The sequence below is a fragment of the Loxodonta africana genome, chromosome 4 (genome assembly GCF_030014295.1).
Source record: "Loxodonta africana isolate mLoxAfr1 chromosome 4, mLoxAfr1.hap2, whole genome shotgun sequence".
Taxonomy (NCBI): domain Eukaryota; kingdom Metazoa; phylum Chordata; class Mammalia; order Proboscidea; family Elephantidae; genus Loxodonta; species Loxodonta africana.
Genome location: NC_087345.1, coordinates 133,931,494 through 133,959,484, shown reverse-complemented (window position 1 = coordinate 133,959,484; position 27,991 = coordinate 133,931,494). Strand labels below are relative to the sequence as shown.

General features: G+C 46.8%; 1 protein-coding gene and 1 non-coding gene across 8 annotated transcripts; both read right to left on the bottom strand.

Annotated features, from left to right (window-relative positions):
- Positions 1-25: 25 nt before the first annotated feature.
- On the bottom strand, positions 26-27,801 carry CHD4 (chromodomain helicase DNA binding protein 4). 7 transcript variants are annotated; one of them, XM_064284703.1, is made up of 40 exons: positions 27,676-27,801; positions 26,613-26,790; positions 22,921-23,042; positions 22,509-22,724; positions 22,177-22,295; positions 21,812-22,053; positions 20,967-21,094; positions 20,576-20,711; positions 20,242-20,420; positions 19,795-20,034; positions 18,942-19,145; positions 18,624-18,829; positions 18,122-18,253; positions 17,944-18,040; positions 16,832-17,023; positions 16,143-16,343; positions 15,854-15,991; positions 15,455-15,576; positions 15,169-15,342; positions 14,674-14,815; positions 14,461-14,592; positions 14,228-14,345; positions 12,972-13,096; positions 12,405-12,642; positions 12,063-12,238; positions 9,153-9,333; positions 8,982-9,068; positions 8,803-8,891; positions 8,565-8,698; positions 8,080-8,224; positions 7,809-7,974; positions 7,449-7,546; positions 7,201-7,330; positions 6,657-6,728; positions 6,222-6,359; positions 5,858-5,966; positions 5,614-5,746; positions 1,742-1,940; positions 823-986; positions 26-649 (listed from the first exon to the last, which is right to left on the bottom strand). In XM_064284703.1, exons 2-40 carry the CDS (start codon positions 26,710-26,712, stop codon positions 632-634), a joined length of 5,742 nt encoding a protein of 1,913 aa, XP_064140773.1. In that variant the 5' UTR covers positions 26,713-26,790; positions 27,676-27,801; the 3' UTR covers positions 26-631. The 7 variants fall into 7 exon arrangements, with proteins under 7 accessions (XP_064140773.1, XP_064140774.1, XP_064140775.1 ...); XM_064284704.1 differs by having other exon boundaries at positions 1,745-1,940; XM_064284705.1 differs by having other exon boundaries at positions 9,153-9,330.
- LOC111750887 (small Cajal body-specific RNA 11) lies at positions 7,632-7,771 on the bottom strand. Its single transcript, XR_002785944.1, has one exon. It is a non-coding gene; the product is annotated as a small Cajal body-specific RNA 11 (non-coding RNA).
- Positions 27,802-27,991: the final 190 nt, after the last annotated feature.

Below are 27,991 nucleotides of genomic sequence, written 5' to 3'. Positions count from 1 at the left end.
CTACACCCACACTGAACCAGAGCACTAAAATACAAGGAAACTTTTATTTTCAATTTTCATCAAGAAATTTGCTGTGGTTTTTATGCTTTTGGTTCTGTTCCTTTTTTTATTTTATTTTTTCTTCATTTTATTTCGTTCTAGCCGCTCAGTGGCTGGAGCCGCTGGGTTCCTGGTATTAAAAAGATGCCAACAGAGGTAGCTGTGTCTCGCCCAGGGGCCCGGCCCACTCTGAATATCCCAAAAAAGGATTAAAAGAAAACACAAAATAAACCCAACAAAATAAAACCAAAAGGAGGAAGAAATTCAGATCATTTTCTTCAAGCCTGGCGGGAACCCACAACAGTTTGTGTGTAACAGACGTTACAGTGGGGAGAAGCCAGGGCCCAGACCAGGGCCAGCCCGCCAGCTCCCTGCAGATGGCGCCGGCGCTACTGCTGCATGTCTCTCCAGCAGGAAGGGCACCGCTGCCCCTCACTCCCTCCCCTCCCCCAGTGCACGGGGGCTGTTCCTTTACAACACGGAAGATGGGGCAGAAGGAATGAATCTCTCAGGCCCCTAGGGGAGAAGTTGGGACAAGGGAAAGAGGAAGGTCACTGCTTGGTGGTGAAGGTGGTATCATCAGTCTGGATCTTCACTGCTGCTGGGCTACCTGTAAGGAAACAGAACAGAGTCAGAATTCCAGACCACAGGAATTCACCAAGAAAACTCTGATAAGACAACCCCACCTGGTTCAGTATGTAAAGCTAGCTAGCGACACAGAGCAGAGTTAAAAGTTCCAGAATTGCTCTGCTGGAAGAGTAAGCTGAAAGAAAATGGCCGTACCTGCTGTGGAGTAGGTTCAGGTGCCCGGTTTGCCAGGCGGCTGAGAATGTTACGCTCAGACATCTGTAGCCTCACAGCGACCGGGGGAATTCGGGCAATGGTAGCTGGGAGTCTAGTCACATCAGCTTTCATGTCACTCAGCAGTTCTTCCAGCTGTTTCAGTACTGTGGGGCGGGGTGGCAAAAAAAGAGATGGTGAGCTATGGCAGTCAAGACTGAGATCCTTCTACTACAGCGGGCCAGCTCATCACTTCTAATGACCAAGTGACTGCAATATGCTAAGAGTGTTAAGTGTTGTCTTCTGTCACTAAGTCCCTTGACCTGGCCCTCCACCATGGTCAAATTCCTATTTCTCATATTTCAGTTCCAAGTATTCATGATTCTATGCTTTTTAAAGTCACCTAACTCTCATTCTCCCTTGCTTTCTATTCTCTGTATTTCTTCCACTTCTCAAGAGAAGCTTATTTCTGTTGTTCCCTTTTCTTGCTTTTGTCTTTCCTCTCCACCTTCTGCATTTGTCTCCTACTCCCTTTATAACAACCTCATTTTTCCTCATTTCACCCTCCACCTTCCTTGCAATGTTTTACTTTAATTAGGAACAAAACGTTGAAAAGGGTCTAGAATTTGAAGGAATCTTAAATAACCTGACATCACCTCTAAAGTATCCCAGATGACACTATATTATTCTGCTTTGCTTTCCACCTCCAAGAACCTGAATATATTAAGAGTTAACAGAAGGAACAGAACTGCTGTCCTTGATTGCCTCTAAGATACTAAGTTCCCAAGAAAGAAGGCAAAGATTCCCAGCACATCCCAAACTCCCAAAGGGGCCCTGAAAGGTTTGAAAACAAGTATGTGTGTGTTGGGGAAATGGTGGGGTGAAAGTGGCTGAACCAGCAGGAGGCAGGGGAGCCACTGGCTACCTTTGTGCAGGACTGCATTGGCTGGCTTGTTTCCTGCCATCGACTCCTTGGACAGGTGCTGATGACTCTCCGCCAAACACTCCACCTCAGCAAAGCGGGTATTTAGGGCCATGGAAGGGTGAGAGGGGTCCTCTGACATGTTCAGATAAGCTGCCCGGCGCAGTTGTTCCTCAATCACCAGGGCTTGCTCCAAGAGCTGGACAAAGATGAAAAGGACAAGGGAGTTGGACTGACACTCTCAGCCTCATCCAGTGGGCCCGTCCCCTTCCTCCAGGTAATGGGAACTTAAGGAGAGCTTTATGGATGGCTTCCCACACCCAAACAGTTCAACAATGCATTGTTTTTTTGGATTGGGGTCCATGATGATTTTAAAAATCTTTACCTTTTATTGATTCTTACATATAAATAAAAACTATAAGATACAGAATGCATAAAGAATTAAAATAATCATAGATGATCTCACCTCCTAAGAGATACTGTTAACATTTTGATGTCCCCCCCCCAGGTTTTTCTATGCATATATATTTTTTACATAATTGAGATCATACTGTATATATATCCATATTATGTCTTCACCTTCAAAAAGGTTGCATGGTAGCCTGAATCCATGATTTCTCAGATTAGGGTAGACCTACCATCCATGTCATTTAAGTCTTTAAAAATATTGTTTCTTTTATCTCCATATCGCATTCCTATTAGGTAACGATCCTAATATATTTACTATGTCTTTGTGTGTGAATGTTCTTGAAGACTTAAATATTATTGCTCCAGATGCATGTTTTTAATTTTCCGAAGATTGTTACATACATATAAAATGCTATTTCTTATTTTTCCCACTTCTAACCCACCACCCACTGCTGTCGAGTCAATTCCGACTCATAGCGACCCTACAGGACAGAGTAGAACTGCCCCATAGGGTTTCCAAGGAGCACCTGGTGGATCTGGTAACAGCTGTAGCACTTAACCGTTATGCCACCAGGGTTTCCTTTCCCACTACACATTCTTTTTAAAAGGTCCATCTATGTTATTATTTGCACATGTATTTTGTTGAATCTACATTTTATCTACCTGCTCTCCCGACCTGATATCTGGTTGGCCTCCAGGCCCCCACCACCAAAAACCATACTGTAATGAACACTCCTGCGCATGTCACCTGATGGAGCTTTGTAAGGGGCTCTTTGAAATGTATTTCAAGGAGCAGAATTGTTAGTTCATAAATTATGAGAAGATTTAACTTGACCAAGTATCCATTCGTTCTTACAATGAATCCATTAGGGGCCAGGAAAAAGGATGGTATGAGAATAACGGGCTGTTGTTTCTTCCACAAGACCTAGCCCTGTTACGGCCTACTAACTCCTACCCAAACAGACCAAACATCTTTCAATCAATATACTCTTGCCTCCTTCACTAACAACTCCCTCTTCCTGCCCTGAACTATGAGGTTACATATGAGGAACCAGGTTTCACCCTTGGCTCTCGTTCTTTTGTAGTATTCTCTCAACAGAGCTCCCCTCTCCTAGCTTCAGCCTGCACCTCTATGCAGATGACTGATGACTCTCAGAATTGCCTCTAGTGCCCCATTACTCTGATCCCATTCATTTACAGTTGATCACACTTTGATCCCATTCATTTATGGTGGTGGGGAGGCATGTTTATTTGTGAGAAACACCAAACAACTTGTCTAAACTGAACTCAGTCATTCTTTTCTACAACCTTCTCCTTCTCACTTCTCTACATCTGCCAATGATAATTTAACTTTCTCAGTGACTGTTATGGATTAAATTATGTCCCCCAAAAATATGTGCTGTAAATCCTAACTTCTATACCTATGAATATAATCCCATTTGAGAATGGAATTTTCTTTGTTATGTTAATGAGGCCTCCTCTGTGTAGGGTATGTCTCAAACCAAACACTTTGTGAGACACCAAAAAGCAGATTAGGCACAGAAGCACAATGAGGGCAGACAGACACCAGGCCACATGCAGACTGCCAAGGAATTAAGAAGCTGAAAAGAGACATGAACCTTCCCTCTCCCACAGCCAAGACAGAGAAAGCCTTCCCTTAGAGCTGGTACCATAATTCAGACTTCTGTTCTCCTAAGCTGTAAGAAAATAAATTTCTGTTCATTAAAGCTGCCTACTTGTGGTATTTGTTATAACACCACTACAGCAGCAACTAAGACAGTGACAGGTTTAAAACATAACTTGGAGTCTCACTCCCTTGTATCTCAAATCTACGAAGAGTCAGTTATTGCCCATGGGTCAAATCTAGTCTGCCGCCTGTTTTTATATAGTCCAAGAGCTAAGAATGGTTTTTATGTTTTTAATTGGTTAAAAAAAACATTTAGTGACGCTTTGTGAATGTTATATGAAATTCAAATTTTAGAATCCATAAAGCTTGTTTGGAACACATCCATGCTTATTTATTTATCGGTTATGCCTGCTTCCACACTACAGGGCAAAGCTGAGTCTTTCCAACAGAGACTGTATGGCCCACAAAGTCTAAAATATTTACTATCTAGCCCTATGTAGAACATATTTGCCAACCTCTACAGTAAAATCTGTAAATAGCATTTTGTTTCCTTTATCCCTATCTTTCTCCTTTCCCACAACTAGCATCACAGCACAGGCCCTTCATACCTCATGACTACATGACAGTTCTACAGTCTCATGAATGCTGTTCCACTTCCCTTGGTTGTATTAAAACTCTGTTCACAAACCTTCGATGCTTGCCCATTAACTATAAAGTCCATACTCTCAAATTTGGCGCCAAAACCCACCTACTGACCTCCAGCCCTTACCTCTTTCCAGCCTACCTCTGATTGTAACCAAACACAAATGTTTACCTTAGCGCAAATGGACTATTTGCTATTTCCAAACACCCTAAGCCTCTGCCTTTGCCCTATCTAATCCCTTTGGTTCAAACACATTACTGTTTCTACTCAACACATTACTGTTTCTACTCAATCTCTATCCCCCTCATCAAAGTTTAAGTCCAATGTCATCTCCATGAAGCCAATTGTGAGCTCCCTTCCCCCTCCCCATATTCCTCTGGAGAATTTTTTTATGGCATTCAGCAGTCTCCCTCCAGACACACAGAATGGCATTCATCTGGTCACACATTTGCCTCTATTGTATTAAACTGAAAGTTCATCTAGAAGAGACACCATGCTGTATTTGTCTTTTCGTCCCTTTATCAAGTGATGACTTGCACATAACGCTGGAAGGTTTATTAGCGTACATTTTTCCCCATGCACCAACCCCCAATTATTCTTAGCCTAAGAGCCATGTCTTACCTTCTTCGTATACTATTTACTGGTCTGCACATAAGGAGCCTTCAACAAACATTTGCAGAATTACTGAATGAGACTCCCTTCAGTCCTGGGTTTAGCCCTAGTGTTTCTGAAAACAGAGCTCTGTCTTCACATCTCCTTTCCACATCCATTTCCACCCGTTCTCCACACAAATATCTCTTAGACCCAGAAAAAAAATAGGAAAATCCCACTGACAGCCCTGCCTCCTCAGAGATCTAATTCAATTCCACCTCTGTATAGCTTTCCTGAACACTCCAATCTACAGTGTTCCCCAACAAACCCACTGCACTAGTCTATATCATTCATGAGGCACACAGTCACCTACAGTTCTTATACAGCTGGTTACTTTTCAAGGCTGTATATCTTTATCCCTAATGCTTAAGTCACTTGGGAGTAAATCCCTTCATGGGATAAGAAAGTAGGAATGGGTAAGTAGCTGAAGTACACAAAACACAATGAACAGTATGGCTGAATGAATGAACAGATGAACAGACTCCCTCCTTTGCAGTCCCTTCTGCACTTTAGAAAGTTGTATTCCTCCCCCAAACTGCTCACCTTGAACCTTCGGGCTAGAAACTTATTCTTGATTTCTAAGAAATTGCCACGATTCATTTCACCCTTGAAAGGTTCATTGAGGATGGCATAGCGTGGGTCATTCTGGATGTCCTGCCACCGGGCATAGCCATGACTATGGGAAAAGTGCTCAGGAAAAACAAAACAAGCGAAGTAAGAACCTCAAATGGGGAGACCTTCGGAGCCCTTCACCAAGGACCTGAGCACAGACTCAGGCAAAGGATACTTTATGATGCCAGCCAGCAGCCAGTAGTCATGCCGTCGATGCCAGATCTCATAAGTCTTCTTGGTGACTGTGGCTGCCCGCTCCTCATTCTGCCAAAGGGAGTGCAATTCTAAGGAGGAATTTTGGCAAGTTTGAGGAGAAAAAGATAAACAACTGTGAGAATTCAAAAAGCTACTGGTTCCTGCCCCCAGACACCATCTTAGTAGCGTGCCTCTGGCTCTCTAACCTGGAACCCAGGGGAGTACACCCTCAGTCTGGCATTCCCTCATCTAGTAGGGGTCCTGCTTCTGAATCCTGGTTTCTGACAAGAACCTCAATTTCACCTGAAATCCTTCTAGCCCCAGTGGTGCCTTCATTTCCATACCAGTAAAACCACCATCTGCAATGTTGAACATGAAACGCTGTTTGATATTTTTCTTCTGTTTCTCATCATTCAGGTCCTTGGGCGTCTCTCCATTCTGAAGCATCACTTCTTTTTTCTCTTCTTCTTCTTTCTTCTCTTCTACAGGATATGCACAAGAAAAGTGTCATCTGCAGACAAGCCCAGGACCATAGCCCTTACCAAAAGCACTATGTGCCACAAAATAGCCATTCACCTCCACCCCTTCTCCACACAGGTTTCTCTCAGACCCAGGAAAAAGGTACCACTGGCACACTGACAACTTAATGTGGAACAGATGGAGTCTTTTAACCTGAGATGAAATGACTAGGAGTGTGGCTGGGGAAGCAGGTGGCAATGAAGTCCTGGCTTCTGGTTTAGAGTCCTTCTAAACCACAGTTAGCTTCTCCAAACACCCACCTTTGTCTTCTACCACAATGGGGGTCAGATCTATTGCTGACTTCTCCTCCACCTTCTCCACATCAGCAACACCTGGGCAGAACAGATGGCATTAGGAGACTACCTAAAGAAAGAATGTTCTTCTCTGTTCCACACTACTATCCAATTGGAATAATCCTAAAAATCTCTATGATTAAAGTCCAGAGAAATTCGGGCAATTGTAGCTAGAAGTCGAGTCACATCAGCTTTAACGTCATTTAAAAAAAAAAAAAAAGCTAAACCCGGTGCCTTCGAGTTGAGTCGATTCAGACTCATGGACACCCTGTAAGACAGAGTAGAACTGCCCTCTAGGGTTTCCAAGGAGCGGCTGGTAGATTCGAACTGCCAACGTTTTGGTTAGCTGCCAAGCTCTTAACCACTGCACCAGGAAAAAAGACCCAAAATTTATAGTCAAGGGTTCAGGCCTCTTCCGTCCATCACTTCCTCCTGGTATCCACAGCCGGGCTGGAAGTGCAAGAGCTACTGTGGTTCACACAGGGACCTCAGTGCCTGAAAACGTGCATACCTTTGGGCTCAGTCTCCATAGGCTCCTCTGTTCTCTCCTTCGCCTCGGCCTTTTCCACTTTCTCCTCTCCCTCAGGAGGGTCAACAAGGACCTTTTCATCCTCTGCTGCAGGGACAGGGGGCTGTGTACACTTCAAATGAAAAAAGACAGATGATGAAGCAGACAGGCCAGCACCAAAAGGGAAGAGTGAGTGGGCTTATCCATTTCCCTCTGGTATGGCATCCAGTTAGTCACCCCCATCCTCTTACTTCAACAGTGGCCTCAGGGACTGCAGATTTAACCTCCTTTTCTCCTTCTGTGTTCTCTTCCTCTTTGAGGCTATTTTCCTCTATTTTTATCCCATCCTCTGCAGACCAATAGAAGGCAATCAATTAGGAAGAAGGTCCTAGATAAGAGAGAAGGTCATGCCTTCCCAGTTTGTCTCATCTTAAATTGTCCTCTCGTGCCTTTAAGAGCCAGCCCTATTCTTAGGACAGCCCTCCTAAACTGAGAGGAGACTGCTGTTCGTCCTGCCACAGACCCCCCTGTTACAGCTGAGCACAGGGAAGTAGGAATGCACAGGCCAGGACAAGAAGCGTGGGACAGAAAATGGTAGAAGGGAGACTTACCAGTGGGCGGGGCAGGTGCAGGAGTATTGGGTTGCGTGTCCCCTGGAGTGGAAGGTGTAGGAGTCTTTGGGGAAGGTGACCCCGGCTGGGACATTTTCTTGTTTTCCTCTACTTCAGCCAGTTCAGGCATGCTCCAGCGCCCATTAACGTGTTCAAACTCCTGAACCTGCAGCAACAGGACAGGAAGTTGAAGACTCAGTTCCAGCTCCTTCCTATTGGTCCTCCACTTTCCCCTAGAAGCCCTGAACAACGGAAGAGGGTTAGGGCTCACCTTCTTGCGAATCAAGGACATGACACCAATCCTAGTAAGGACATGCTGGCGAGACAGGCCTTCTCGGGGGACCCCATCAGCAAAGGTCTCAGCCCCATCTGCTCCTGGCTCACATAAATGCCGCATAAAGAGAGAGACGTAGGCCCTGTAGTAAAAGTAGAGAGATGAGATAAACAAGGTGTCATGCCAACTCCCAGATGAGATTCTTTCCCATCTCCAGTTAGGCATTATCCCAGGCAAAGACTATGGCTCCACCTTGAGGTGAAGCCCACCATCACACTGGAAGGCTGGTGACCCCACATCATGCCCCTAGTTCACTCCCAGGGGAGGGAGGAACACAAAGAACTCTTATTACTAACAAACAGTGTCACCTGCTAACTTCAGCAGAGGTAACAGCCAATTTCCCTGCACAGCCTAGACCAGAACTGTGGAATGACTGGAGAGAAACCTTTGCTCCATATCAGTCGTGCCAGCTCTCAACTTACTTGAACTCCTTCTCTGATTTGCCTCGCAGATCTCTCACAAGCCACTGGGTGGTAAAAGCATCCTGAGGTGGCATCCCATATCGCATAATTGCATTAAGAAAAGCTTTTCGCTGGCGAGCATTAAAACCAAGTACCTAAGGGGAGAATGACTCTAGGTTAAGAAGGAGCAGGTCTTACTCCATCAAAGACCCAATATCTGACACTCACCCGCCCCTCCTTAGAATCTTATGGTACTTACTTCAATATTCCCACCAACGCGAGCCAACAGAGGAGGCAATGGCTTATCTTTGTCATTCCGCAGGCCCTTACGACTGGGCCTGCGGGGAGCTGCAAGAAGAAAAGAATGTATGAGTGACACTGGTAAGGGTATTAGACAAAGCAATACTTAGAAAACCAGCAGAAAGGCACAGCTCTCACCTTCTGAACGTTCATCAAAGTCTTCATCACCTTCCTCTGAAGCCACCGAGTAATCGGACTGGTTGTCGGACTGGTCGTCCTGCCAATCTGGAGGGAGAGAGGGCAGATGAGCGGGGCCCACTGCTCTAGTAGAACGGCCCATGGGTGGGGGGCGGGGCCGGCCACACACACCTCGGTCCTCCTGGGAGCCATCATTGTAGTTGACCTGTTTACGGATTCTTTTTCCTTTGCCCAGATTTCGGGCCAGATCTTCTTGCTGCTGCTCATAATGGTGCCGCAGCAATTTCTCCCAGTAGTCAGGGTCCACACTTTCTTCCTGTTTTATGATTTCCCGTTCTACCTCCTCTTCCTCCTGGGACAGAGGGAGGGCCAGGACTCAGGGGTGCTGAAGTCAGCACCACCAGCCACCCCTGGTCCTCACAGTTCCCATTCTGCTAGCTCCTTTCATGACTGGGCTCAAATACTTGGTGTGCCTGCTCAGATCTAAGAACATAGGAGAAATTTAACTGGCAGGACATGGCTCCTGTTAATATGTATAGACTAGCAGTCAGTCACTGTAACTAAAGAAAAACATGGGATGGAGCTGTTATCACGAGAAGCATGAAGAGATAGTATGCTTTTTTCTCCTTTCTTTTACAGATGGAAATATAGTTTGGGAGACAGGAAAAAGTAGAAGTTAGAGCCTTAGCTCATGGCGACCCCATGTGTTGCAGAGTAGAACTGCATTCCACAGGGTTTTCAAGGCTGTGACCTTTCAGAAGCAGATCACCAGACTTTTCTTCCAAGACACCTTTGGGTGGGTTCAAACTGCCAATCCTTCTGTCGCCATGAGGTCACCGTAGGTCAGAATCGACTTGACGGCAACTGGTTTTAGAGCCTTAACAAGGTAGCATGAAGAAGCTTATGAAACACTTGCAAACGATTTTCTTAAGAGATAAAAGAGAAGACCACCTCAGCAAAGATCAATAATGTTTTAACCTGTGGTTTTTTTTTTTTTTTTAAAGACAAAACTAAAATACTGGACAACAATCTATATGGGATCAAAGTGACAACAACAACTTGAAAGATTAGATAGGAAACTTAGGGGGCACCAAGTCTATGTTAATGGGGGAGGAACAACAGGAGGGGAAGAATGTTTGCACAACTCCAAGAAAGTAATCAGTGTCACTGAACTGTACATGTAGAAACTGTTGAATCGGTGTATATTTTGCTGTGTATATTCTCCACAACAACAACAAAATAAGATAAAAAAAAAGAGATAAAAGAGAAGGGCCATAAACTTTTATACACAAAAGTTTACCAACTGTCTGCGAAAAACAAAAAACCCATGGTCCAATGTTTATGTTCCTCTGAAGGTCTTATATTTTTTTTTCAGACACTCAAGGATCACTGATTCCGAGTTTCTTACGTTAGGATTAAACCACTGCTAATTTTTTTTTTTAATAGCATAAGACCAGAAACAACCTAAATATTTACCATTGTGGACCTACAGTACTCCCAAAAAAGGACATACTATGTTAAAAAAAAAAAAAAAAAAGAGAGAGAGAAAGGAGAAAGCTCTTTATGTCTTCACGTACTGATTCAGACTCTACCTCTAAGATATATTAAAAGGGCAAAAGTAAGGTAGAGAATATTATGTACAATACACTACTTTTGCACCCAGAAGAAAAAAAAAGTATACACATGTATGTATACATACATATATAAATATGTAACTTGTATACGCATGAAATGTTTTTGTAATGATATACAAGAAACTGAAAACACTGACTGTCCCCAGGGAAGGAGCTGGGAAGCCAGAGAGAGGTGGAAAAGAGATACTTTTGTATCTTTTGAATGTTGAACCGTGTCAATTGTTATACATCGCTTATTAAAGTTCAAAAAATAAACTTTAAAAATATCTGAAAGAAGTACAATTACCCTAAAGCAAAGATGAGAAGATAAGGGGGGCAGGGAAACTAGAGTACTGGAAGTGAAACAACCAAAATGCAATTAAAGAGAATGCTGACACATTGTGAAAAATGTAACTAATGTCACTGAACAATTTGTGTAGAAATTGTCACAGGGGAACCTCATTTGCTGTGTAAACTTTCAGCAAAGACACAATAAAATATTATTAAAAAATATACGTATGTATTTTTTTAAGGAAGTCAACAGCAGCTGCAGTCACTAATAAAAGAGCAATCTGTATGCTTTATAGGCGTTAGCAGATATTGTCGACTGGATGCGGGGGTGGCAGCCCTCACCTCCCAACCACTTAGAGCACATGCCGCCCTATCATTTCTACGTAGTCACTGCTACTGACGAGAATAGGACGCGCCCAATCGGTGGGGTAGTGTTTAGTTAAAAATTACTAGTCTATAGATCTATGTCAGACTTTTTAGCCACAGCTACACATAAACTGAGGTTACTAGCACCATCTTCCAAAACAAAGATATCAGGTATGTATCAGAAAAATACAGCAAGAGGAAAAGGTTCCCAGAGTTGAAAGGATGAGAGATGATGGCAAAGACCACCAGAAATCTGTGCCAATTCAAAGACCCCTGAGCTGAGTGGTTTAAAGGGAACCAGGAGAGTGGATTTTATTTTTCATTTTACACCCTTTTATATCATTTGGGGAAAAAAAAAATATATTATGATAAAACAGCCACATACTTGTTTCTTTTTATTAAAAAAGATGAGGAAAACGGGAAAACAAGCAGCAATTCTCATCTTTTAAAAAAGCACAGTGATAGGGTGCCTAGGTCTGTGTTTACCTCCTGCGTTTTCTCAAAAGATGTTGATGTAGCAAACAAAAATTTGTAGGGTTAATAAAATACGTAAGAGAAAAATGAGATTCTGGTAACGAGCCAATACAGCTGTTAGAAGCCTGAAATTTGGCCATCAGCTTTCTGACAGTCAAGGCAAAGATGAGAAGATGGTTAGCCATGTTAAGTCTTTGTTTCCAAGGGAAGAGGTGTATCAGTTCATCAAGGCACTAACTTGCCTACAGATGTTTTCCTATCTCAAATACCATTTTGGTGTCAACTCCAGTTTGCACACCAATCACCATACACAGCATTGTCTCGGACTCATACTCACCCCCATTTCTTCTTCCCGCACCACATACTGGGCTACTTTAAATGAGCTCAAATATTCATTCATGCCCTGCAGTTCTGTGTCTTCAGTCTCATCCTGGTTACGGTCTAGTAATCTCTCAATGGCCTTATCATCATAATGGATAACGCTGCTATCTTCTCCCTCTTTGTTGTCTCCTCCTATAAAGAATCATGGAGGGGTACATACCCCAAAGTCAGCTGCAGTGCAGAAAGCAAGTTCCACGGGACACTAGGTCCAAGTCCCAGAACTCTAGGGATCAAAGATACTCTCTACCCTCTAGAAGGCCAAGCCCCACACCAAAATGTAGGTTTCTGACCAGCTCACCTCCATCTGTGGCTTCATCCTTGAATAGCTCCTCAGTGCCAAATTTCAGGATATCATCAAGCTCCTGTTTGGACATGGATCCAGTCTTGGAACCTAGCCCAGGCCGCACCACTAGGTGCGTCAGCATCATCTTCTTCTTTGCCACCTGTGTGATACGCTCCTCTACGGAAGCACGGGTCACAAACCGATAGATCATCACCTTCTTGTTTTGGCCAATACGGTGAGCTCTGCTAAACGCCTGGAGTCGGGCAGCAAACGAATTCAGAAAATGAAGTAACCGTTATTTTCCTGTTTCTGCTCTTGCCTTGAATTCCACATTAACAGCTAAATCCAGTACAAGGCAGGGGCTGCAGCTTGTCTTCATATAAAACTTCCTTTTGCACAGTCATGTTACCCAAAATAGAGCCAAAGCTAACCCAATCTCTCTGGCTCACAATAAGATGAAAGACAAAAAGAAAATCTAATGTTTCTCACTTAAACAACTAATTCCAGCTGGTGGAGCCCTCACAGAGAATGCTTTGTCTTTCCAATAACTTACTATATACCCAGACTGCCACCTCTGCTCACCTGGATGTCATTATGGGGGTTCCAGTCAGAGTCATAGATGATAACGGTGTCAGCTGTGGCCAGATTGATTCCAAGGCCCCCAGCTCGAGTGGAAAGCAAGAAGCAGAACTGCTGAGCACCTGGGGCTAAGAAAGGAACCCAAAACACCATTAGAAGTGTCTCTAGAATTCCAATTAATAAATGTAGAAGAAATGACAGAAATATAAAACCCCATTAAGCAAAACCACAGTAATAATCGTTGCAAGCAAGGTCCATCAATGGGTACTAAAATCAGTGCATGAAAGTTTAAGGGAAACAGGATATCAGCACAGCCTCAAAGTTTTTCTGAAGATATTTATCAACTACAATGGGAAAAATGACAACTTCACAGTGGAGTAATTCAACAGATACCACCTTAATCAAGCGATCAAAGTTAACATCATTCATAATGGGACATATCAACATGATGTCCCCTCCGATACGATGTACTGGAAAGGACACAGCCCCACTTCTGTGGCATTTTTGTCCAAAATGTATATTCTCGACCTAATCACAAGAAAATATCTGACAAACCCAAATTAAGAGACATTCTACAAAATAACTGACCGGTACTCATCAAAAGTACCAAGGTCATAAAAGAAAAGGAAAGAATCCAGTGTCACAGATAGGAGGAGACTAAGGAGACACAACAACTAAACGCAAGGTGGAATCCAGGACTGCCACCTGAAACAGAAGAACATTAGGAGAAATTTTGGTAAAATTCAAGTTTGTAGTTTAATGACATTATACCCATGTTAATTAATTCCCTGGTTTTGATAGTTGTCCTGTTGTTATTTATTATGAAGAGAAACTGGGTAAAGGGTATACATAAAACTCTCCGTACTATTTTTGCAAGTTTTAAGTTCAAAATTATTTCAAAATGAAAAGTTAAAAAAAAGAAAACAAGGTACTATCTCCTGAGACAAGTCTGCCGCTAACTTGCTGTTTGAGCTTGGGCAAGTTCTGGTCCCTCTCTGGACCTCAAGATACAATGAGGAAGGCTGGACAAAACAGTCTCTCCTTTCTAGCAGAAAGAGACCCCAAAGAGAAAATAAACCTCCTAGGAATAGTCCCATACATTCTTCCAATCAGGACATTCAAAAAGCTTTACTCTTCTGTATCGTATGACGAAGAACCAAAAGAACTATACAGAAAAACAAATACATGAGAAGAAGTGGCTGGTCCAAAAATACAAGTGAATGAGGATACCAGGAAATAAACCGCTCCTTCTCTCTCACCATTAAAGCGGTCAATGGCCTCTTGACGCATGTTCCCCGTGATTCCACCATCAATACGTTCATATTTATAACCTTCATGTTCCAAGAAATCCTCTAGCAGGTCCAGCATTTTGGTCATCTGGAAAAGGAGCAAAGCTGAACTATGGAGGAGTAAGGTGATATTCCCTTCCCTCATATCACTCAGCACTGTCTACTACTGTCCCCTAAAGCTCCCGGCCCAGCTCGCACATTACCTGGGAGAAGATGAGTACACGGTGCCCACCCTCTTTAAGGTTCTTGAGCATCTTCTGTAGCAGCAGTAATTTCCCAGATGCTCTGATTAGGGCACTGCCATCATACATCCCATTAGGCATCTTAGGGGCTTCCTGAAAAAAGAAGAAAAAAATACTGAAAACTCAAATTGAGAAGTTCTAATCCAGATAGGAACAAAAGGTAGCATGATGTACCATTGCAGCCACAGGGAAGAGATATGGATGGTTGCAGCACTTCTTAAGATCCATCACTACATTCAGCAGGGAGACCTGGTTGCCACCACCTCGAGCATTGAGTGCTTCAAAATTTCGAGTGAGGATGTACTTGTAGTATTTCCTGCAAGGTAGAAAGGCAGGTCAGACAGAGCACCTTTAAATGACTAATCCACTCCCAAGGTCTGGGATTTTCTTCCCAACATTTCCCACTTTGGAGCCAAGGAAGCCTAACAAGCAGCTCAGGCCAGAAGTCATTACCTACCACCACCACCATCGTCATCATCGTTATTTTAAATAATGTATAACTAAGTAAGAGTTTGACCAAAGTTGAACTATGTGCTCCAGCTCCCTGGCATTAGATTTCTTCAGGCCTTGCTTTCTCTTGTCCCCAGAAGCCTTGAAACTTGGTGTTGCAGACTGGCAGATGTCTGTGTCTACAAAATGGAGTCAGTGCTTCTGTCCCTTCCAACTCACTTCTGCATAGGGCTCAGCTCCACACGCACAATCAGCTCTGTCTTGGATGGCATATTCTTGAACACATCGGCTTTGAGCCGCCGCAACATGTGAGGTCCCAACATGTCATGCAGTTTTTTAATCTGGTCCTCCTTGGCAATATCAGCAAATTCCTCCAAGAAGCCTTCCAAGTTGCTTTAGAAAAAGAAGAGGTAGTTAGAGAAGGGGAAAGGATGTAAGAAACGGGCAACACAAGGAACTAAAAGAGTCAGCATTATGAGCCAATTATGGATAAACGCACACTTACTGGAACCTCTCAGGAGTGAGAAAGTTGAGCAGATGAAACAACTCTTCTAGATTGTTTTGTAATGGAGTCCCAGTCAGCAACAGCTTGTGCTGCAGTGAGTAACCATTCAGGACCCGGAAAAACTGGTGAAGCGGATGGGGAGGTAAAATAGAATGAAACATACAGCTCCAGTGAATCTGCAAAACTTAGTATTTGTTTCACTGCCAAATAGTAAGACTCGTCCACCTCCATCCCCTTTTTAAGGCTCCCTGTCCTGGCCACCAAGGGCAATCATAAGTGAGGAAGGGAGGCAGAAACCATTTTTTCCCTTTCCCTCTCCTCCTAGGTTTCGTCTTAATGAGTGGCTGGTACAAGAGAACTAGAGCAGGAGGCCACAGAACTGTGTCCCTACCCTCTCACCTTTGATTGATTGTTCTTGAGCCGATGGGCTTCGTCCACAATGAGGCAGGCCCAATCGATAGAACCCAAGATAGCCATGTCAATGGTGATCAACTCATAGGACGTCAGTAGCACGTGGAATTTCACAGATGCCTCTTTCTGCACATGAAGGCAACCTGGTTACTACCGTTCAACCCTTCTGGTGTAAGCAAAACTAGGAGACTTATCAGGCTTCACCACTTCCCAGCTATTATTCTGCAAACCAGCCCATAGCAGGCCCCTCTAGGGGACCGCCCTCGTACTGAGATACCTTCATTCGGGAGGCCTTCTTGCCACCACGAATGGCATTGTCTTCAAAGGAGAACTCGTTCTCCCGGATGATGGCACGGCTGTCCTTGTCACCTACATAGGTCACCACATACATATCTGGAGCCCACATTTCAAACTCCCGCTCCCAGTTGATGATGGTAGAAAGGGGGGCACTGACTAGGAAGGGGCCTTTGGAATGACCCTTTAAGAAAGAAGTGAAAAAGCAGAGTCAGGACTGAGCTCCCCATCACATTAAAACACCAGCTTTCTTCTCTACCCCTGCTCCAAGAGCTGAGTGTTGCCATCTGCGCTGCTGCTTCTACGCTCAGCTTTCTCTATGAAAATGCCCCACCCACTCCTTTCTACCAAGCCATGACCCACCTTTACAGAGAGCTTGAAATCTTACCTCCTCCATTAAGTCTTTCCATACTAATTCCACCCACAGTTCTGGTTACCTCAAAACATAGTCATTCCCCCAGTACTGAGGCTCTCTGCACCCACCACTAATTCCACCCATGGCTCCATTCCCTCAAATCATTGCGTGTCTGTCTGTCTTAATATCATTCAAGTGTTCTTCAAGCTCATCAACCATTTTTTTCTTCTTTTTACTCTCCTCAGAGTACAAGAGAAGATTATGAACACAAAATACCCAGGACAGACCACAAGACTAATGGCCCTAGCTCTTCTTACCTCCTTATAGAGGGAATAGAGGAAGACTGCTGTCTGTACAGTCTTCCCAAGGCCCATCTCATCAGCCAAAATAGTATCGGTGCCTTGGGCCCAAGAGAAGCGCAGCCAGTTTAAACCCTCCATCTGATAGGGATGCAGGGTTCCACCTGTGGCATCCAGGTACTCTGGCTGTCGCTCATACTTCACTGTTGGCTGAAGGATGAAACAGAGAAGTCAAGAGCTAGCAAGGAATTCCTTCCTTCCACAAGGCAGCAGCTGCCTCCTCACATGTCCTCACTACCTTCTCCTTGATTGCCACAAAAAATTCTGGAGAAAAAGATTCTCATTGGTTGTAATGTTGTGTTGACTTAGGACCATCTAGGAAGCAAGGCAACTAATCTATCAGGCAGATGAAGATCTTGGTACTGCAGATCCCTGAGGAAAGACACATCACAGACTCCCTGTTATTGTTGATAGTTGCTACCAAGTTAGTTCCAACTCATGGCATAACAGAACGAAATGCTGCCTGGTCTTGTGCCATCTTCACGATCTTTGGTGTGTTTGAGCCTATCGTTAAGGCTACTGTGTCAATCCATCTCATTGAGGGTTTTACCCATTTTTGCTGACCCTCTTCTTTACCAAATATGATGTCCTTTTCTAGCGATTGGTCTTCCTTAGCAGTGTAATAACTCTGACAGTCAAGATCAACCAAGTGTATAATCATATGTTCCTCCTAGATCAATCGTTTTAACCTTAACCCTCCTCACATCACATTGTGCATCACATTACACAACCAAAACTCAGCGGAATTGAGCCGTGAATTGAGAGTCAAAAGACCCAGGTTCCAATACCAGTTTCATGAAAGCCTGGTTGCGTGGCTCCTCCCTAAACAGCACTTCCTCAATCACATAAAACACCACCTCCTATGTTTTCACTTTTCTGGTGATGAAACAATCCCAGTATTTTCTCTAGTTTACAGATATAGAGAAAAGGGAGAACAGAATTCATGAAGCATTCTCAGCTATGAAGTTTTTTGCGCGTCATTACGTACAGCACCATCATTAGACTGGAGCTGACAAGATATATCCTCACATCCACCAAATCGTGCCCTCCCCTCTTCTGCCCCAACTCACATCAACTGTTGGTGTTTCAGGAGGCCTCTCCAGCTTCCTCAGCTTCACTTTCTTGAGCTTCTTGCCTGGCCGTCCTTCCTCACCCCTCATTAGCTCCCTACAGAAGGAGGACATCAAACAGCTGCCCAGAGCCTTTCCCAACAAGAAGCAACTCCATTTCTCACCCAAAGTCACTCACCTGTGATTCCAATAGCTCTGCTTAAACAGGTCATAGTCCTGTATTTCCACATCCTCACTCTCCCAGGATGCCTGATCATAGGGTAAGTCTCGCCACTTGATCAGGTAGTGGACATGGCCCTTCTTATCCACACTGCATGGTCAAAGGGAGAAAACCCTCAGAGCCAGACAGCAACTCTCCTCTCTTCCTAAGTCAGCCTTGCTCTCAAGAACTGGGAACAGCGTATGTTCCAAACTAGACCCCTAGGTAAGCCACAGATTCCGCATGTATTCGTAGCCTCCACTATACCAGTCTGTGGACCAAATGTTATCTCTGATCTATACTCTCCTGTGGCTCAAAAACCAGGATTCAGTCTGTTAAAAATAATGTATCAAGTGGCTTCTAAATGTAAGTTACGGGTAACTCACATTTTCTTAATTCCTTTGCCAGAGGAGTCTCCCAATGGATGTGCTGCCCACCACCAGTGTGCCTGACCACTACTCTTGCCTGGTGCCACTAGTACCTGTGGTTGAGGATTCGGTGAATCATCATCCACTCAGGTTTTATCCCATAGCGATAGAAACGTTCCTCCATCTCTGCAAATTTAGGGTCCTTGTTCTTTCGTTTCCGGCTCTTCTCTTCATCGCCACCAAAGTCTCCAGAAGGTGGCTCATCCATATCATTCTTCCGCTGATAGTTTCGGAACATCACCTGACAATGCAGCTCCAGCTGCGAGCAGAAAGAGAGTAAGTCACCAGGAGCTGTGTTCCTTCCTACCCACAAGGCTGTTTTCTCACTACCCTCTTGTAGCCCCCCATCACTAGCCTTATCTCAGGCTTACCTGCAATTCAGACACCCAGGAGCAGTGCCAGTAAGACATGCCTTGCCATTTCACAAAGAACTGCCGCTCTGGTCGCCCCTCCAACGGCTTGGGAGAGGGAGTGCTGGGATCAGCATCTGGAGGCCGAGGCACTGGTGTGGGAGACGGTGGCTGGCCCCACTTCCAGATCAGGATCTTCTGAACTTTGCCCTTCAGAGCTGGACACTGAGAGAAAGAGATGATCCAACAATAAATCATAACCAAAGGGAGGAGATGGTACAGCCCACAGCATCAACCTTGTCAAAGGATTATTAAACCCCATTTCAAATAAGAAGATCTAATCCCAGGACCCTTCTCGGGAGAGAGTATTAGAATTCCCTCTCCATTTCTGAACTTCTTCCAGAATTTCTCTGACACTATCACTCCTACCTGCTTAATAAAAGCAACAGTTAGACTTCAATAAAACCCAGAACAAGTAAGCATAGTGGACACACAGACCTAGAGCCCAGAATTCCTCTCTTGAGCAATCTAAAAGCAGTAAGTGGCCCCTTTAAGCTACCAAGACCTTGAAGCAGGGTGTCGAGACAGGGTTGGAGACAGCATGTGCTGGGCTAGCACAGTGCTCCGTCCCTCTGAAGCAAGCTGGAGAAACAGCGACTGCTCTGTTCAAAGTCAGTCCTACATTTTCCCGAGACAAAACTATGCCAAGACCACATGAGGAAGGAAAAATACCTGTCTCAGAGCTGAAATGTCTATAGTTCTCCAATAACCTCACCTGCACCTCAGCCTCATGATGCCTACATACAAAAGTGGTAAACCCTCAGCTAGGTGCTGTAGTCCACATCTCCCACCCTGCCCGGGGTCAGTCACTCACCGTACAACGTGGACAGAGCCATTCACCGTTGGGTATCTCTGGGAGTGGGGGGTTCAGGCAGTGGATATGGTAGGAAGAAGGACAGGTATCACAGCAGAGCAGCTCCCCACCATCCTTGCAGACCCGGCAGAATTCCATATGGTGGTCATCCTCTTCTTCAGGGTCTCCCCCAACCTCTTCCAGGATCTCCTCACCCTCTGAATTGTCCTCTTTAGCCTCCCACTGGATACCCTCCTTCTCCTGCGGTAAAGAACAAGAGATTCAGATTATTACCACCCCGCCCCCCTGCCGCCCAAGCATGAACCCACTGCCTATCCTTCCTTTGAATGCTTCCCCAAAGCTCACAACCAGCAGCAGCACCACTTCTCCCACCCAATCCCAAAAAAGTTTCATCATACCACCCTTCCTCTCGTGGGTACCAAGGGGCCACAACGGCCAGATACTCACACAGTGTGGGCAGCTCCACTTGCCCTCAGGAGCCTTCTCCATGTCCGGATCCAGGCAGACCATGTGGTACGCTCGGGGACAGGTATCGCACAGGATGATCTCACCGCCTTGTTGGCACACCTCGCAATAGTCCTGGTGGTCTGTCTCATAACCATCCACAGCAGTCACCTCCTCCTCGCCTGGGCAAGGAAGAGGGAAAGCCCAGTTATTAGAACAAACCTACCTCCCCCCACCCACCCCCCCAAAAAAACCCATCCCTATCTCCTTAGGGAGATTCTTCCCCCATCATTCCAACCTCGACCCGTCACATATAAGATACAAAAAAGAAACACACCTTTCTTTTTCTTTTTTGTGGTTCGGAGTTTTTTGCGGCTGCGGCTACTGCGGCTGGTGGAGCCATCAGAAACAGAATAACTATTGATACTGGCATCATCAAAGTCAGACTCCACATCCAGGTCATCATCTTCACTCTGGCAGAATGAAAAGGGTAAGGTTAGAGGTTTAAGCCAAGGTAAAGGAGAGAGTGATAGGGAGGCGATCACTCTCTCACTGCGGGTACTAGAATCCAGCAAGGACTGTTATATATGAAGCCTATTCACACCTTGTTCTGTGGCCAACTCCCCACATGCTTATATGCCTACTGTGAAGAACAGACCCTGCCATGAGATAGCAGCCTTTCTATTAGACAATGGCACCCCCACCAAAGGGGTAGGCTGGGCTCTCACCGATGATCTCTTACGCTTGGAACCAAAACCTCCCAACTTGATTTTCAGGGGAGCTACTTTCTTGGGTTTAGGCTTCTTGGCATCAGGTACACGAGGGCTGCCCTTGGGCTTCCTCCGAGCATTAGGACCTAAAATCAGAACAGAACAAGATCAGACAATTTAAATAAATATACATCATAACACAGAAAAAGAAATAAAATCTCCACCTAAGCTGGCCTCAGCAAATTTGTTTAGCACCCCAAATTTCCCTCCTAAAGAAAAGTGGGGTCGGGAGCTCAAATTCTAGTAAAAAGACCAGACTTAATGGTCTGACTGAGACTGGAGGGACCCCAAAAGACATGGTCCCCAGATTCTCTGTTAGCCCAGAACTGAAACCATTCCTGAGGCCAACTCTTCAGGCAAAGATTAAACTGGACTATAAGACATAAAATGATACTCATGAAGGGAGTGCTTCTTAGCTCAAGTAGATACATGAGACTAAACGGGTAGCTCCTGCCTGGAGGCAAGGTGAGAAGGCAAAAAGGGACAGGAGCTGGTTGAATGGACATGGGAAATGCAGGGTAGAAAGGAGGAGTGCGCTGTCACATTATAGAGAAAGCAATAGGGTCACATAACAACGTGTGTATAAGTTCTTGTATGATAAACTACCTTAAACTGTAAACTTTCCCTTAAAGCCCAACTTAAAAAAAAAAAAATCTGAAAAAAAAAATTTTCCTCCTAAATCCAAGACTCATTCCTCCATCCTATCTTCGACCTTTAGGGCTGGTAGAACAGCACTCCCATTCCTACTCTGTCTCTGACATCCTGACTATACTAATCCCTCCCCTCCCCGTGTCCCACTTCACCTTTGCCCTCCTTGGTCTTGGCCTTGCGGATAGGCACCTCCACAGGGGGAGGCGGTGGTGCAACCTCAGTGGCAGTCACCATGCTCTCCACCACAGCCACTGCTGCTGCTGCTGCCGCTGCCACTGAGGCCCCAGAACTGCCTTTGAAGGGGTTGTTGGTACTGAACTCCCGCCACTTTGCACCCAAAACCATCATCATCTTGGAGACAGCAATCTTGGGGTTTTTGGCAGCAATAAGGGGTCTGATGCAGAAATAAACAAGAAAAAAAAAACAAAACGTTTAACAGTAGAAGAAAGTGAACGAGAAGCAAAAAGAGATTACAGAAGCACTCTCTTCCCCCAGTCCCTAAGACCCTCCTGCTTACCGGACAAACTGGCTGAAGGCCTTATAGTTGGTGAGAGTGCGATAATCCTCCTCTGAGAACACATGGTCAATGTCTTCCATGCCCCAGTCTTCCAAGAGCTGAGCAGATGATTTAGGCTCCTGCACAGAGAGAAACGTCAAAAGACTTGCCACCTAGACCCCGTATTAGCTAAAGGGATGTGAGGTGAAACTAAGGCTTACATGACCAGGGTAAAAAAGCTAAGAGGAGATAATTAGAAACAATTGGAGAGAAAACATTCTATGGAGCAGAAGAGTATCTGTGAAACAACTGACAAGTTAACAGTAGAAAGAAGAGAACGGAAGTCCAGGCACCTTTGAATCATCATCATCGTCATCCTCCTCCTCTTCTTCCTTTCGCTTGGATTTGCTCTTCTTTTCTTTCTTAGGTCCAAGCTTCTTCTTCTTCTTCTTGCCAGGAGTGTAGTCGCTGCCCTCACTGTCTGAGCGCAGAGCCACCTCTTCCTCCTCCTCCACAAACTCCGGCCCCTCCCCAGAGCTGTCTCCCAGCTGCCGGCATAAGAGCATACGCTGGAGCAGGGGAGGGGAAAAGAGGGAGACAGACACACACATGCTACACACATGCTCACCTCAGGACAGCCCTGAGGCTCATCCCCAGGACCTGGCCCGCCACTCCAGGGGAAAAAAAAAAAAAAAGCCCCTCACCCTTCTCAGAGCTCCTCCCTTCTTCCTCTCATTCCCCATAACATTCCAGTCTCCCACTCACCTCCTTTTTTTGGCGTTTGCTCTTAGGGATTTTGGGGTCCCGAGGTTTCTTAGGTTTTTTCTTCTTCTTGAGCTTTGGAGTTTCTGCTTCTGACAAATCTTCTTCTGGGTCCTCCTCGTTTTCTATATATATATGGCAAAGGGAGGCAGGCAGGGAAAAGATCAATAGCAAAAGGTTAGGGCCTAATCCAGAGACTTTAGACTTTATTCCCCCACCTCTTGTCCCAGATTCCACTGAGAACTGCTATACTCTCCACAGAAGGAAGCTGATACCCAGGACAAAAACAGACAAAGAAAGAGCTGTATATACCCGAAATAGGACTGCAAGCCAGACCAGGCCCACCTCGGGCAGCTGTCCAGACTCCAGCCTCCTATCCCCCATTCCTAACAGAAATCCTCTACATGTTCGCCAGTGCAGCTGAATCAAGCTGATCAGAGTTAACCAAGTAAGAGAACTAGGTCTAGGCCTAGTTGACCCTTTGCTGCAACCGATCACCAAGTATTGTATAAATGAAGGAATGAAAATGAAGGTCCCATCCACAAAGCAAGAACTACAGACCTCCTTACAACATTCCCAGAATACTAGTTCTAGGGATTCCAGAAGTCACACTCTTCGACAACCCCTTTGGGTATCACTGCTCAAAACAAACAGAATCTCCAGGTCCTAGATTCAGTTGCCAGCCCAATCTCTCGCCTACTCCCAAACATAATTTCCTTTCCCCCATCTCCAGCCCTGCAGTTTCCTCCTCAGCTTCTCCAGGGTCAGTAGCCTCATCTCCCCAGGGGCCCAAATCAGCCCAGCTGTCACCATCCCCCCACCCCCACCTCAACCAATCCTCCTCCCATCTGGCTCCACCTCCTCCCCTGGCTGGGAGCACACACAAAGCCTGGGGTAATACTGAGAGCTCCTGGGCTGGGATAGGTGGGAAGGGGCAGAGAGCGGGGAGGAGAAGGCCAGAAGGCAGCTTTCTTTGTAATAGACATTCACACCAGTACACCAGCTCCCTCCTCCCCCCTTCTCTCTCCCTCTTCCCAAGCCACCCCCGCCCAAGGAGGGGGAGAGAGTGGAGAAGGGAGTGGAAAGAAGGAGGGAGTGCCTCACCCACTGAGGAGAGGGAAAATGGCTACTGACCGCAGAAGCAGGCCCAGGGCACCCAGCTGCCAACATAGGACAGACAGGAAGTGGCAGGGGAGGGGGGCGGGGTAGAGAGGTAGTCAGGAAAAGACTGCCCTCACAGAAGGCTTCCCAAATTATACCTGACCCCAGGCCCAAATGCCACCTATCTCTATCACCTACTCTGGGATAAGACAACTCCCAAGAGACCACACTCATGTCCTAGGCAAAGAAACCAATACAAATACAAAGGGTAATACTGGCTGTGAGAGGGACTGGGTTCCTCCCTCAATTACACTTATTTTTTTAATCATCAGAGCTTAAGACTTAACGAAGACTCATTGGAGCAGTGGTCAGAGCAAACAACCTTCTCCCCAAGTTTCTGATACCTAAAAGAATTAGCTTGAGGAATGGGAGTCCACAAGAAACCTCTGAAGCCCAGCAACCTCCTCTTCCCCGCCCAGAATCTAGGCCACAAGATCCTAAACCACCCTCACAGATCCAACATATGGGATTCATATCCACACCAAGAAAAAAGTAGCAGCACCTGGAGAATGTGGGGAATGATATACTTCCTTCAATCCGCACATGTTCTTAGCTCCTGACCCCCACAAAGTGGCCCTAAAACATCTCTGGCCCTGTCCCTCCTGAGCTAGACAGATATGAGGAAACATGAGACATTGGCTGGACAAAGCACCATCAGCCTCCCCGCTTCCCACTCAGCCCAGGATCAGGCCAGGCACAAGAACGCCCCTCCCATTCCCTTGGGAATAGAACACCGGCCTGGATCTCACCAGGAAGAATCACTTTCTTAAAGGCTTCTCCCCAGCAATCCCCATGTCACCCTCCAGTCAGCCACAGTTCCATTCTTTCCCTTTGCCACCTGCGTAAACGCAGGAAGTGAAGACAGGGCAAATCCATAAAAGCAAAGGAGACACCTTTCCATGTACATACGACCCCCAAACTTTTCAGGCAGATAATGAGCTGACGTGGCAAATAGCAAACTGGCTAAGATATAGAGGCAGATTTGGGAAAGGGGCAGGAATTGGGTGTGGCAAGTGGAAAAACTGGGTCATGCTACAGCTTGGGGCAGAGTTCACCCAGGGAGTCTGCACATCTCCCAGTCAACACGGGTCAGCCCCACACCAAGGGGCCACTGGGAGGCCAAAATGTGGAACCAACAATAGCTCAACAGCACTAACTCTCATGCCCCTCACAGAAAGGACAAGATCATCTACCACCATCACCAACTCACAACCCTCCTTGGGCAATAGCGCAGAAATCTGCCACCCTACCCTACACAGTGATGAGACTCAAGCCTAAGTTTTCTATCCCAACAGCTGAAGACTCAGTAACATGAGAAGAGGACACCAAGACTGACTCCTCTCCTAAGTGGCCTCAGGTTAAAGAGAAGGCTTCCAACTTAGAAAATGCCAAATGTGGCAGCATCTCTCCCAGACCACCTCAACTTCCGGCTGGAGCTAAAAGAGGGAAGGCAGAAGTGAAAGACATTTGATGGGAAACAAAAGCAAGACCAGTTGGCTCCAGAATAAGGAGAAAAATATAAGCAGGAAAGATTTAAAAAATGGCATGTAAAAAAAACAAAGCTAGAAAAAAAAGATCAAGACAACAAATAGGTGACTTAACTAGGAGCTCTGAACAAGAAAAGACACATGAGACAGACATCTGCTTAGGAGCATGACATCAATCATCATTTGATGATAGACAAGGGCTACTCCAATCAGGCACGGTGGTTATAACCACACGAGTTTGGCCAGTCCAAGGAAGCACCTTAAAACACTGATAGCACAACCCTTAACACCTTCACAAATACTACATACCACTATCCCAAACCCCAGGCGACAGGCACAGAGTTCTGCCTCAGAGCTTCTGTGGAAAAAGCCAAGATTATGTCCACTCACCAGGGGAGGAGGAGTGCCCAGCGTGTCACCTCCCTTCTTCAGCCTCTCCTAGTACAACCTTGAGGCTATTACATGCTCCTCTAGCCCCTATATCTCCACTCAAAACATTCCAGCAATCTGCCTGGCTAAAAGCACTCTAGATCCCGGCTGAGGAGCGCAATTCAAACTTCACACAGTTGAAACATAGAAAACCGGTAACTGATCAGAAGCTAAAAATAATCAGATAACGTAAAAAGCTCTTTCCTTCCTTTCCGCAGTAGCAACTACAGTATTCTACTAACACAGATGCCTAGCCGGGGTCCTCAAACAGAATCCCTCGACACCCCATCCCAATAGCCTCCAGGAGTCCCAGCTACCCGCACTCCTCCAAGGACCCACATATGGTAATGCCTGCCAGTCAAGAGCGCTCCCTCATCTGGGAACTGAAGAGCATTCCTCCAGAACAGTGCGGCAAGCAAGCATCTCAGTCCAGGTGCCCAGAGGCACATGGCTTCCACCCGCCTCACACAAGAGCTCTGCAAAAGAGAACCACTCCCTTCGGATGCCCTCCACCTGAGACTGCAGAGAGAGACAAGAAACTCAACCCTGCCTTACCAGAATCACTAGGGAGGACCCAAATGCCTCCTTCCTGCCCTGGGTCCTGGGGGAAGATGTTACCTGGGTGGGGTGGGGGCAGGCTGTTGTTCAAAAGTGCATCCATATCCTCCTCCTCACTGCCCGCTGAGCAAGGGGACGGGGAGCCCAGGCCCGACGCCATCCCCTTCCGCTCTTGGCCAGGGAATTGGCCCAGCTGCTCCTGCCTGCGGCCTGGGGCCCTCTACACTGGCCCGAGTCACTGTGCGGGGGAGGGGGGAGAGAAAGAGAACAGTCAGTGACGCGCAGTCCCCCTCCCCCACACCCACCCGCTCTTTCCGCCCACCACTACCACCGGCCCCCCCCCCCCACCCAGCCACCCTAGCAGGGCACCCGAACCACTCGGGCTGAACTTAGTTCCACACTCTTCGGGGGCAGCCCGGAAGCCAGCTCCCCAACAGGAGCCCCTAGATGAGAAGGAGCGACACCCCTGAGGGCAGGCTGGTGCAGCCGTGGGGAGGACAGAAGCCGGCTGGACTGAGCAGGGTGTGACGGGGTGGGGGGTGGGGGGCGTCCGAGTGGCCGCGGCGCGGGGGGGGGGCGGTGGTAAGGGCAGGAGAGGAGGCGGGCGGTGAGGCGCTCGGGGACACAAGGTCACTTGGGGGTGGGGGGGCGCCTCCCTGCGCCCGGGGAGGGGCCAGTCCCCAGACAGGGCAGCTCTCCAAAGACTGTCCTCTGGGACAACTCAGGTTCTCCTCAAGAGCCGCGAGAACGAGGGGGCGTGGAGGTTCGGGCGCTCCGGGGGTCCAGGGGCAGGGACTAGGTGCAAGGGAGCCCCCATCGGGAAGGGGGCAGGGCCACGTGTCCCGGGGGGCAAGAGAGCAAAGGGCGAGGGGGCGGGCGCCGGGCATTGTGGGAGACTAAGCCCGGGGTAGGGGGCGCGGGGAGCAAGACTCAGGCCTGGTTAGGGTAGAGAAGGGAGGGTGCTGGGCACCCTGCAGGGAAGGGAGAAGAAGGATTGGCTCCTCCGGACAGAGGGCAGTTCGCGGGTCTGGGGACGCCTGAGGAAGGAGTGGGTGAAGGAACGACCCTCCGGGCTTGTCGAGCTGTGAGGGGCGTCTCTCAGGGAACCCCGCGCTCTCCTCACCCCGGAGCCGCCGCAGGTCGCGCAGAGGCTGGCCCGGTGTCACTCCCGCTCCGGCTCCTCCTCGCCGCGGCCGAAGGGGGGAAAATGGCTCCGGCTCCAGCGTCGCCTCTTAAAGGGCCCGAAACACCGGCCGGGAAATCCCACCGCACAGGCCCCGCCCCCCCGCGGACAGCCCATAATAACCTCAACCAACTCCAACCCCCCCTTCCACTACCTCCAGCCTCCTCCCTAGGTCTCCCGGGCAACCCCCGCCCCCTCGTCGCTCAGGCAACCATTGGCCACGCCCCTTCGGGCGCGCGCGCGTGTCACCCGGGCA

What these genes read in the sequence shown, in the direction of transcription:
- CHD4 (XM_064284702.1), bottom strand. Translation starts at nt 26,712, where the DNA reads ATGGCGTCGGGCCTGGGCTCCCCGTCCCCTTGCTCAGCGGGCAGTGAG. An exon ending in AGAAGGCCTCCCGAATGAAG is followed by an intron (nt 15,992 to 16,142) that starts GTATCTCAGTAC and finishes CTTCATGTGCAG; the next exon opens with AAAGAGGCATCTGTGAAATT. An exon ending in TGCAGATGGTGGTTTTACTG is followed by an intron (nt 5,967 to 6,221) that starts GTATGGAAATGA and finishes ATTCCTCCTTAG; the next exon opens with AATTGCACTCCCTTTGGCAG.